Below are 12,000 nucleotides of genomic sequence, written 5' to 3'. Positions count from 1 at the left end.
TGACCCTTTGCTGAGTGCAGCTAATTTAACAAAGCTAACTGATAATTCTTTCCCTACTTGTGAAACTGAAAACGGCTACCATCTTTACTACATGGGCAGGAGGTCCTCCGAGGAGGACTACGGGGAGATGATGGACAACCAGGAGCTACAGCTGGTAAATATGGACGCGGGCTGCCACCTTAATAATAAAAGTATCAAACGTGAGAATTACTGCCTTGAATACTTCGGGAACGCTACAGTCCAACATCTAAATGTTGGCATGAAAGACTATGTAACAATGTTAACAGTTTGGAGGTTAACTTACACCAACACCAGCCTCCTGTTTCACCTTGTGTCAGAAACTGTTTACAGTTGAAGTTACACTAATACCTACACCAGATCGCTTCACCAATGACTGCTGACAGTTAGATAACCTAACCTAACTTAACTTACCCTGGCGCCCCCTGACCTTCCTCCTTCTCCCTCCTTTAGGTGAAGACGCTGGCTGGGCGGCTCCAGCTGAGCTACGTGTTGACCTCCCTGGTTGGGTTCCTGCTCCTGGCCGTCAACATGGTCGTACCGTTTTACCAGGACAGTCTCGCGTGCTACATCATGTGTGAGTGCCTCTTGTCTTGACTTTCTCACATACGCACACGTCGACGTTATCCGCTGTTATCGTTCATTACACGGCTGAGGAATACATTTGGGGCTCTCGCGGCTGTGTGGACTATGCTCGGGGGTCGTAGTCTTAAGGACCCCGGGTTCGCTTCCCGCCTGAGGCAAAAACAAATAGACCGAGTTTATTTCACCCTGATGCTCCTGTTCACCTTGCAGTAAATAGGTACCTGGGAATAAGACAGCTGCTACGGGGTGCTTCCTGGGGATGCGTACTCACCTAGTTGTACTCACCTACTTGTGCTTGCGGGGGTTGAGCCCTAGCTCTTTGGTCCCGCCTCTCAACTGTCAATCAACTGGTGTACAGATTCTTCAGCCTACTGGGCTCTATCATATCAACATTTGAAACTGTGTATGGAGTCTCCCTCCACCACATCACTTCCTAATGCATTGAATCTGTTAACTACTCTGACACTAAAAAAAAAAAACTTTCTAATGTCCCTGTGGCTCATCTGGGTACTAAGTTTCCACCTGTGTCCCCTTGTTCGTGTTCCACCTGTGCTGAAGAGTTTGTCTTTGTCCACCCTGTCAATTCCCCTAAGAATATTGTAGGTGGTAATCATGTCTCCCCCTACTCTTCTGTTTTTCAGAGATGTGAGGTTCAGCTCCCTTAGCCTTTCCTCGTATGCCATCAGACTAGTCTGGTGGCATACCTCTGAATGGGAACTATCAGGGGGAAAGCGCCAAGCCATTTTACTATATAGCACTGGGAAGGGGGCCAGGATAAAGATTTGGGAAGTGATGGGAGGAAGGAATGGTGCCCAACCACTTGGACGGTCGGGGATTGAACGCCGACCTGCATGAAGCGAGACCGTCGCGCTACCGTCCAGTCCAAGTGGTTGAGCAGGCATACTTCTGAGTCTTCTTTAACTTTGTCTTGTCTTTAACTTGGTATGGACTCCAGGCTGGAGCTGCATTCTCCAGGATTGGTCTTACGTTAGTGGTATACAAGGTCTTGAACGATTCCTCACACAAGTTTCTAAAGGCAGTTCTTGTGTAAGCCAGTCTAGCATATGCCGCTGACGACATCCTTTTGATGTGGGCCTCTTGGGATTGGTTCAATGTGATATCAACCCCCAGATCATTCTCTCTATTTGACTCTTGTAGGATTTCACCTCCCAGATGGTACCTTGTGTTTAGCCTTCTGCTCCCTTTGCCTAATTTCATTACCTTAAACTTTCCTGAGTTGAACTTTAGTAGCCATTTTCTAGACCATTGCACCAGTTTGTCCAGGTCGTTCTGTAGTCTCTGTCTATCTTCATCTGTCTTGATTCTTCTCATAATTTTTGCATCATCAGAAAATATTGAGAGGAATGAGTCTATACCCTCTGGAAGGTCGTTTACATATATTAGAAACAGGATGGGTCCAAGTACAGAGCCCTATGGAACCCCTCTGGTGACATCTCGCCACTTTGATGTCTCCCCCCTCACAGTTACTCGTTGTTTCCTGTTGCTTAGATACTCCCTTATCTACTGGAGCACCTAACCTTTTACTCCTGTCTGTTGCTCTAACTTTTGTAACGCCTTTTTGTGAGGTACTGTGTCAAAGGCTTTCTGATAGTCCAAGAAAATGCAGTCTGCCCACCCTTCTCTTCCCTGCCTAATTTGTGTTGCTTGGTCATAGAATTCTATTTAACCTGTGAGGCACGATTTACCATCTCTGAGCCCATGCTGGTGGTGTGTTACAAAGCTATTTTCCTCCAGATGCTCTACCAGCCTTTTCCTCACGATCTTCATCACTTTGCATGATATACAAGTTAGGGAAACTGGCCTGTAGTTCAGTGCCTCTTGCCTGTCACCCTTTTTGTATATTGGGACTACATTAGCTGTCTTCCAGCTTTCCGGTAGGTCTCCTGTTTCCAGTGACCTGTTATACACTATAGAGTGTGGCACACTTAGTGCCTCTGCACCTTCTTTTAGTATCCACGGGGAAATTTTATCAGGTCCAACAATCTTTTTTGTCACATTCAGCTCCAACAGATTCCTTTTGACCTCATCACTGGTGAGGTCAAAATCCTCCAAAGTTGCTTGGTTTGCCTCTTCATTTAGTGCAGGGACTTCTCCTTGTTCTATTGTGAAGACCCCCTGGAATCTCTTGTTGAGTTCTTCACACACCTCCTTGTCAATCTCTGTGTATCCGTTCTCCCCTTTCTCAGTTTCATCAATTGTTCCTTCACTGCTGTTTTCCTCCTGATGTGGCTGTGGAGCAGTTTTGCTTGGGTCTTGGCTTTACTCGCGATGTCATTTTCATACTGTCTCTCTGCTTCTCTCCTCACTGTGAGGTCATTTCTGGGCCTCTGGTATCTCTCCTTGCTCTCTGGTGTTCTGTTATACCTGTAGTTTCTCCATGTTCTTTTACTCAATTGCTTTGCTACCGTACATTCCTGGTTGAAGCATGGATTCTTCTGTAGCTTTCCGTTTTTCTCTTTTTCGACCGGGATAAACCTGTATGCAGCTTCCTGGCACTTCTGGGTGACATAATCCATCATATCCTGTACAGTCTTTTCTGAGTTGTTTCCCATGGTATTCCCCTCAGGAAGTTCCTCATCTCGTCATATTTTCCTCGTCGGTAATTCAGTCTTTTCCCTTCCAATCCCATCCTTGTATAGGTTATCCCTACTTCTACCAGATACTCAAATGTCAATACACTGTGGTCACTCATTTCCATGGGGGGCTTCTAATTTGACTTCCCTTATTTTTTACTCATTCAAGGTGAATATCAGGTCGAGTCTAGCTGGTTCGTCATTCTCTCTCATTCTTGCGGGTCCCTTGACATGTTGACTCAGAATGTTCCTTGTTGTCACTTTAATTTATTTATTTATATTTATATACGAGAAGGTACATTGGGTTCATGAGAGTACAGAGACTTGAAGTTTTACATTCTTGTAAAGCCACTAGCACGCATAGCGTTTGGGGCAGATCCTTAATCTAACTTATGTACAAAACTACATTGTAAGAAAGTACAAAATCACACCGTAAGAAGGTATAAAAACGCATTGCAAGAAAGTACAAGAAAAAACATCGTATAAGAAATTTGGCAGAAAAAAGTAGATACATTAAAGTAAATTTAAGGGTACAAAGTAATCCACAGGTACATTTTAGCAAATTTTGAGTTTATTGCAAGATATAATGTAGCAAACTATGTGTATATTTTGATATAGGATAGCAGCAATGATTACAATGGTAAGTTGTATGGTATAGGTACATATATTGGGGGATAGGGTAGCACTAGATTCAATACGAGTTTCAAGGAAACTATGAAGATGAAATTAGGTACTTTTTGGTTATATTTTTGTATAAGGCAAAAGTTGGACAGCTTTTCAATTCATTAGGGAGTGAGTTCCACAGACTAGGTCCCTTTATTTGCATAGTGTTTACACAGATTAAGTTTGACTCTGGGGATATCAAAGAGATATTTATGTCTGGTGTGGTGATTATGTGTTCTATTACATCTGTCAGGGAAGAGTTTTAGAACAGGGTTTGCACTTAAGAAAAGGGTTTTGTAAATGTAACTGACACAAGAGAATGTGTGGAGTGAATATATCTTTAGCCTGTTTAGGGATTTGAACAGGGGGAGCTGTGTGTTGTCTGAAAGCAGAGTTTGTTATTGTCCTGATAGCAGATTTTTGCTGAGTGATAATGGACTTGAGGTAGTTTGAAGAGGTTGAACCACATGCACAGATACCATAAGTAAGATAGGGATAGATAAGTGCATAATATAGTGAGATGAGAGCAGAGTAGGGAACATAATACCTGATCTTAGAGAGTATACCAACTGTTTTCGATACTTTTTTGGTTATGTGTTGTATGTGGGTGCTGAAGTTGAGTCTCTTGTCTAAGTATAGGCCTAGGAACTTTCCATTATTTTTATTGCTGATGTTAACATTGTCTATCTGAAGCTGAATTGCATTTGTTGATTTGCTTCCAAATAGGATGTAGTAGGTCTTTTCTATGTTTAGTGTGAGTTTGTTGGTTGACATCCATAAGTGGACTTTTTTTAATTCATTGTTTACAACATTATTTAATATGAGTGGGTTCGGGTCTGAGTAGATGAGGGTAGCATCATCAGCAAACAATATAGGTTTAAGCATGCTAGAGACATTAGGCAGATCATCGATGTATATAAGAAATAAGAGGGGTCCTAGGATGCTGCCCTGTGGCACCCTTACAGTTAATGGTCGATTGGGAGAGGTTATATCAATGATGGCTACGTATTGGTGTCTGTCACTAAGATAGGATCGGATATAGTTCAGGGCAAGGCCATGCCTTCCATAATGATGGAGTTTAAGTAAAAGGTAGTTAGTGTTAACTGTATCAAAGGCATTTCTCAGGTCAATGAAGAGTCCAATCGGAAACTCATTTTTGTCAAGGGCTGAGAAGATTAAGTTAAGCAGACTAACAATTGCATCATTGGTAATCTTTTGGGAGCGGAAGCCAACTGACAGGGAGTTAGTATGTTGAATTTTACGAGATAGGACTAGAGCTGTTTGTAAATAATGTTTTCAAATATTTTTCATAATATAAGTAGATTTGAGATTGGTCTGTAATTGTTTATGTCTGCCGGATTGCCTCCTTTATGAACAAGCGTTACTCTTGCTTTTTAAGGATATCAGTGAAGGTATGACACTCTAGAGATTTGTTGAGCAGCAAAGCTATGGATGGTGCAAGGGCATGGGAGGCACTCTTGTATACCATGGATAGGATTTCACTAATGTTTCCAGCTTTGGTTTTTAGTGAGTGAATGGTGGACACAACATCTGTAGGGCTGATTGGGGAGAGGAGAAAATAGTTTGGATAGGTACCTGAAAGATATGTGGTAACATGTGTCTGAGTCTGTGGGATTTTTCGGGCAAGGTTAGCATCAATCGATGAAAAGAAGCTATTAAATTCAGTTGCTGTTTCAAGATCTGTTGCAAGTGTATAACCATCCTTGGAGATTTTTATCTGGTTATGTGAATGTTGTTTAGCTCCTAGAATGTTAGAGATGGCTCACCATGTGTTTTTCATGTTGCCTTTTGCTTCTTTGAATCTATTCTAATAATAGGAAACTTTTGCTTTTCTTTTTAGCATTGACGAGTACCTCTTAACTTCTTCCTTAGCAACTAGGTCAATCCTAATTTTTTTTTCATATTCATGTTTCTTGTCGATTGCTTTGAGTATGCCATTTGTTAATCAGGGATTATTTAACCTTTTGCCAGTTACTTGCTTGGTGAGGAGAGGACAATAAGTATTGTAATGGCTTAGGGTTTTGGAAAGGAAGAGGTTAGTTAATGAATTTATATCCTGTGTATGATTAAATTCAGATTCCCAGTTTATATTGTTTAGACATTTGTGAGATTGCCTATTGCTGCTTCACTGTGTAACCTAAAGGTAAGTTTCTTGTTAGCTGGTGGTGTTATGACCTTGTTCGCTTCGAGGATGGTAGGATAGTAGTCAGTTGTTCTGTCAATGATTATACCAGATGTAAGGGGAGCTGTTATGTTGGTCCATAAATGATCCACGGTAGTAGCGGATGTTTGAGTGAATCGGGTGGGCCTGGTGGTTGCAGGGATTAACATACAGGAGTTCATGCTGTTTAGGAAATAGTCGACTTGTGGGCTATTTTGTTGACCTAGGTCAATACTGAAGTCACCTCACAGAATTATGTGATTTTTGCTGAAATTGAATATTAAAACATATTACCAAACATTCTGAGAGATAAACATATACATTTCCTCCTTTACACAAGTAATTTTTGCTGAGGTTGTTGTTTATGATAAGATTCCTTAAGTTATCTGAGAATGTAGCTATGTTAATATTGGGAAATCTATAGATGGCTCCAATACTCAAGGAGGATTTAAGGGATTTAATAAAAAATTGAGCAAAGGTATATGCATAGTAGCCATCTCTATCACTAATGACAATATTGCAGATGAAAGTATCGTGGTAGTATATGGCTGTGCCACTTCCTTTTTTGTTTGGCCTACAGTTGTGAATGGCTCTATAACCAGCTAAGTTGTAAAGTTGGGTATGGTCATTACTTAGCCAGGTTTCTGTTAAAATAATGAACCATACTTTAGTACCTAGTGCTGCGAGTAGTACATTTATATCGTCAAAATGTTTACCAAGTGATCTGACATTTTGTTTGAAAACTGATAAGCAGGAGTTATTTTGGAGTTAGTTTTTTGTTTGGTGTGTTGTGTAATACCTGCAGTAATGATCAGTGTGTTGGTTATTATATATTTTTGATAGTATATTTGGTTCGGGATCAATATCAGCTTTCATTTGGATGCAATGGAGTCAAAGTACAATAAGGAAAGCAATTACAGAGCAGTAAAGTACTAAATCTGCTAACAATATAAAATGATTAATGTAAAAAATAAAAATAAAAAAAATGCAAATACATATATAATAGAAACAAATAAAGTAAAATGAAGATCACTGAATTGAGACAGTAATAGCAAATAACAAATTATAACTAATATAAAACAATAGCTTATTTTACTAAAGTAATTACACTATAGTTAATTACTAAAGTTACACTAAAACAAAATGAGTTAGATTACTTAGCGTTACACTCAGGTACACTGAAAGTAATAGTTTACACTAGAGGACACAGGCAAAGTCAGTGTACAATGGAGCAAGGGAGTGTGCGAGTATGGAGTATAAAAATAATGAATAATTTGAGTAAGTAAGTAAGTAATTATCAAAAGAAGGCACCAAGCCGGGAAGGCTATGTAGCAATTTGAGTAAGAAAAACATAAAAAATGGAAATACGCATATATATAATAGAAACAAGTGAAGTAAAAGAGGTTACTGCATTGATACAGTAATAGCAAAATAACAATTCAGTAACTGGCAAACGAAGAAATGAACAATAAAAAATAGTGGGTTGAACAAGAGAAAAAAAAGAAAAACAATAACATGAATGATAAATTTAAAAATGTTTTGTAATGAAAGACAGAGCTATAGCAGCACATTTTGGTTATTAGAGGAAACAATAATTTATAATCTGGTTATTCAGCTGTTATCCCACAGTCATCGAGGAAACACCTGAGGTGTGCCTCAGTGGTTATTTCAGAAGTTTTTCCAGAGTCAGTCTTCTTAGCTAGAATTTTACCATCTCGCATAAAACAAGGTTTAATTGATCCAATGGCATTTTTATAGATTCCACGCAGTTTAAAGAAGAGTCTTTGTCTGATCCTCGTCAGACATTCATTCACATAAACAGAGGTTTGACTAGAGACTGCAGCTTTGATAAGGTCTGACTTGCGGGAGCAGCTATCTAATTTCACATGAAATTTTCTGTAATTCGTACCAGATGATTTGGTACCTATAAGCTGATTTGATGTCTCTTGTTTGAATTGAATGATTCATCTTTTTATGCAATTCCTGGATCACTATGGCAGCACAGTCTTCTCCGTCAATTTCTTGGGGAAAGTCTTGTGAGGAGAGAACGACAGAATCAAGGAGCTTATGTTGGTCTGTTTCGTCTTGGGTAACTATGTTGCTGTTGTTGGGTGTTAAGATGGTTCTCAAACTTTTGCAACATTTTTTCCTGTTTCCTAGTGGTTTCTGCTGGTTTAAAGTTAGAAACTGTGTCATTAAGAGAGCTTAAATCCTGTTCGAAGAGGCCGACTCTAGTAGACAGATCGTGATTATTGTTGAGCATGGCTTTAGCTTCAACTTGTAGGTTCATTATTATGGCCGACTGCTCTTCGATTACTGATATTTGGTCTTCATATATCTGGGTTAATAACTTGAGCCAAGGGTTATCAGCGAAGCGCTTGAGTTCGGAACAAGGGGCGGCAGCTCGTTTAAAATACCCTTGAGACCAAATACAGTTGTGTGTGTGAATTTACTATTTGTGTATTTATTTTTTGTGCCTGCAGAATCGAGCTATTAGCTCTTGAACCCCGCCTTTCCAACCAATCTATTTTTCTTCTATTATGTCTAATACATATGTTTCTAACACACGCGTGCACACACACACACCAAACTCTTGGAAGTTGGCTTCACCAACGAACTCTCACCGTTCCTGATGACTCTGCCACCGCTCCAATTTTGTCAGCTGCTCCGTGACCCCACAGCTACCCACAGATAATGTAGCATCCCCAGAAGGCAGCTAAGTACACAGTGACCCAAATGTGATTGAAACAAACGACAAGACCAACCCATATCCCATTTCGTCCTCATTAGTGTTGTTCCCTGGAGGAAGCTGTTCCCGACGATACTTGCTGCCACATCGACAAGTCTTCCCCATTTGCCTGCCTACATTTATCCTGCATAACAAACCCAAGCCCGGTAAGGCCACTAAGAAAGATAGCACACCTATCAGGAATAACCCAACTAGCCAGGCTAGCAACAGCAACAGCCCTCCCTCCTCTCCTGTCCCCACAATCCCTCCTTTCACCCCAACCCCCCAAGCCCACTCTCTTCCCCTACCCCCCCAAGCCCCCCTCTTTTTCCCCCACCCCCAAGCCCTCCCTTCGCCCCCACCCTCTCCAAACCAGATCCTCCCAGCCCCCTCGTAACCCAGGTCCCCCATACCCTCAGGTCCCCCTCACAACCCACGGCCCCCCCCCCCCCCACCTCCTTTCCCCCTCCCCATCCCGGACCCTCCATATTTACCTACTCCAGTGGAATCAACAGAAACTGAGATTGGACAGAAAAGAGTCAGCTTCAAGGTGATGTACTCGAACATAAATGGGATTACAAGCAAGGGAAGTGAACTTAGGGAAAGAGCACAAGAAGTAAACCCGGATGTAATTGGACTCACAGAAACAAAACTCTCAGGAATCATAATGAATATGGTGTTCCCTCAGGACTACAATGTAATAAGGAAAGAGAGGGAGGGTAGGGGAGGAGGCGGAGTAGCTCTACACATGAGAAAGGAATGGTGTTTCAAGGATTTGTTATCCCAGGCTGCAAGGGATTTAGAGACTACATAACTGGCACCATGACGATGGGAGGACCAAGAGTAGTAGCAGAAGTGATATATAACCCTCCACCAAACGACAGAAGACCCAAGCAAGAGTATGACAGAAACAACATGGTAGTTAACAATATAATTGAGAGGGCAGCCTCTGCTGCCTGTAGAATTCGTACCATCTGCTCATCATGGGGACTTCAATCACGGAAGGACAGACAGGGAGAACAAGGAACTGCATGGAGGAGAGGAAACTTGAAGAGCTAAACTACTGAAGGTGGCAACAAAAACTTTTTAAGCCAGCATGTCAGGGAACCCAAAAGAATGAGGGGAAACTATGAACCAGCGAGACTGGACCTAGTTTTCACTCTGAATGACTCATACATAAGGGAAATTGACTTCGAGGCCCCAGTAGGAATGAGCGATCACAGTGTACTGACGTTTGAGTATCTGGTCGAAGAAGGGATAAAGTACTCGATAAAGGGAACTGAAAGCAAAAGGCTAGCATTCCGCAAGGGAAACTATGAGGAGATTAGAAAATTCATAACGGATATAACATGTGAAACAGAGCTCAGGGGAAAGGCGGCCCAAGACATGATGGAATATATCACGCAGAAGTGTAAGGAGGCAGCAGAAAAGTTTATCCCGGCCCAAAAAGAAAAAAATTAAATGCAGATGAGAAACCCATGGTTTAATCAGAGATGTAAGCTAGCTAAGCAACTAAGTAAAAGAGCATGGAGAAACTATAGAAATAACAGGACACTTGAGAGCAGAGAAGGATACCAGAGAGCCAGGCATGAACCCGTCAGGGTAAGAAGAGAGGCAGAAGGGCAATATGAAAACAACATAGCAAGTGTTATGGATCACGGTCCCCCACATCACTGTTAAGAGACACGGACAAGACCCCCACTTTATAGTTATGAGAGGGAGTAACCTTCAGCATCACTGGAACACATAGCCTGGCCAAATATCAATCAATGTTCTAGGGGAAAGAAAGGCTTGCAAAAAACATTCCAGTTTACTGGCATTAATATAAATCCACATAATATTAAAATAATAACCAGCTACTAACTCACACACAATTTCTTTATCCAGCTTCTCATCAGCTGGGCATGATCATTCAAAAAGTTCTGGAAACTGCATCAATCAACACTAGCTGACACCAGGAACTTTGCCTGTCACAGTGGAGCCCTAGCGCCTATATGTTGTTAATACCAATACAGGGTGGTGGTGTCACAACCAGTAACACACGAGGAATGAGGAAACAATATCACATAGAGCACCATGGCATTACTTAAGTTCCTCAGAATATCACCTCACAAAGACGTATAAAAACCTCTACCATCTGATATGCATAATGAACAACAATAGAAATGATCAATGTTAATACACACTGTTACATGACAATAATCTAGCAGTCACACTACACAAATCAGTTCCCAAATCTTGGACCAGAACGCTACAGGTGCGTTCACCTGGAATGGTCAATGAGTAGTAACTGCCCTCAGCCAAGCTGGTCGGAAACGACACTGGATCCAAACTCCATACGTCAACTGATCCTCCACTTTCAAATAATCTCAAGCTCATTATAGACATAACTAGATCATGAAACTCTAATTTAATATACAACAAAGTAAAGATTATAAGACAGAACCTTACATAATGATATATAACAAGAATTCAGTACATTAGAGAATTTATCATGATATAAAAATAAGTACACAAAGAATTCGTATTGGTAAGACATGGCAACGCTGGCGCGAGTCGGTACATCAGAGAAGGGGGGGGGGAGGGTTAAGGGAGGATTCAAGACGTCGGCCAACCGTTAATGCATGTGTATACAATACAAAATAAAGTAGATTATATATATATATATATATATATATATATATATATATATATATATATATATATATATATATTATAGTCTTTGAAAATGTAATAAGTTATTACGAAACGCGTTCAAGTGTCGCGTCAGACTAAAAATAAAAATGAATTTTGGACAATTGATTTTTCAATTACCATCGACAGTGAAAAGAAACATACGAAATATTGAGAAAATTCGTGTTAGAATTATTAATCTTACTTTTTCAGTCATATTTAATAACATATGTTTACAAGAAAGACTGCTACCAAAATATACTAATATTAAAACGCACGACCCAGCAGCAAGGAATCAAGCCTTCACGATAAAATATCGCCAAGATCTGATTCGAAATCAGATACACAAGGCAGAAAATGAAATCAAAGAAAACAAAACGCAATTACTTCATGCTACAAACCAATGGAGAAACAGCAACATCGACGAAAACCTCCGTACTCGTACCGAGCAACACCTCGACATCCTCACAGATCGACATCACCTCAGCACCGAAACCAGGATAATAAAAAAACTAACAACATTACATGGAGGACCTATGGCGATTCCACGACCAAGA

The 12,000-nt window shown here is 40.7% G+C and overlaps 1 protein-coding gene across 1 annotated transcript in view; it reads left to right on the top strand.

Annotated features, from left to right (window-relative positions):
- The first annotated feature begins 476 nt into the window (after positions 1–476).
- LOC123774859 (probable G-protein coupled receptor Mth-like 1) overlaps positions 477–12,000 on the top strand; it is a 73,969-nt gene continuing 62,445 nt past the window's right edge. Inside the window, exon 1 of the mRNA XM_045769524.2 lies at positions 477–595. Coding sequence (XP_045625480.1) covers positions 550–595 — 46 coding nt within the window. The 5' untranslated portion in view covers positions 477–549. The remainder of the gene's footprint in view (positions 596–12,000) is intronic.

This window comes from Procambarus clarkii, chromosome 84, assembly GCF_040958095.1.
Source record: "Procambarus clarkii isolate CNS0578487 chromosome 84, FALCON_Pclarkii_2.0, whole genome shotgun sequence".
In the NCBI taxonomy this organism is placed as follows: Eukaryota; Metazoa; Arthropoda; class Malacostraca; order Decapoda; family Cambaridae; genus Procambarus; species Procambarus clarkii.
This window is presented reverse-complemented; position numbering and strand designations above follow the sequence as displayed.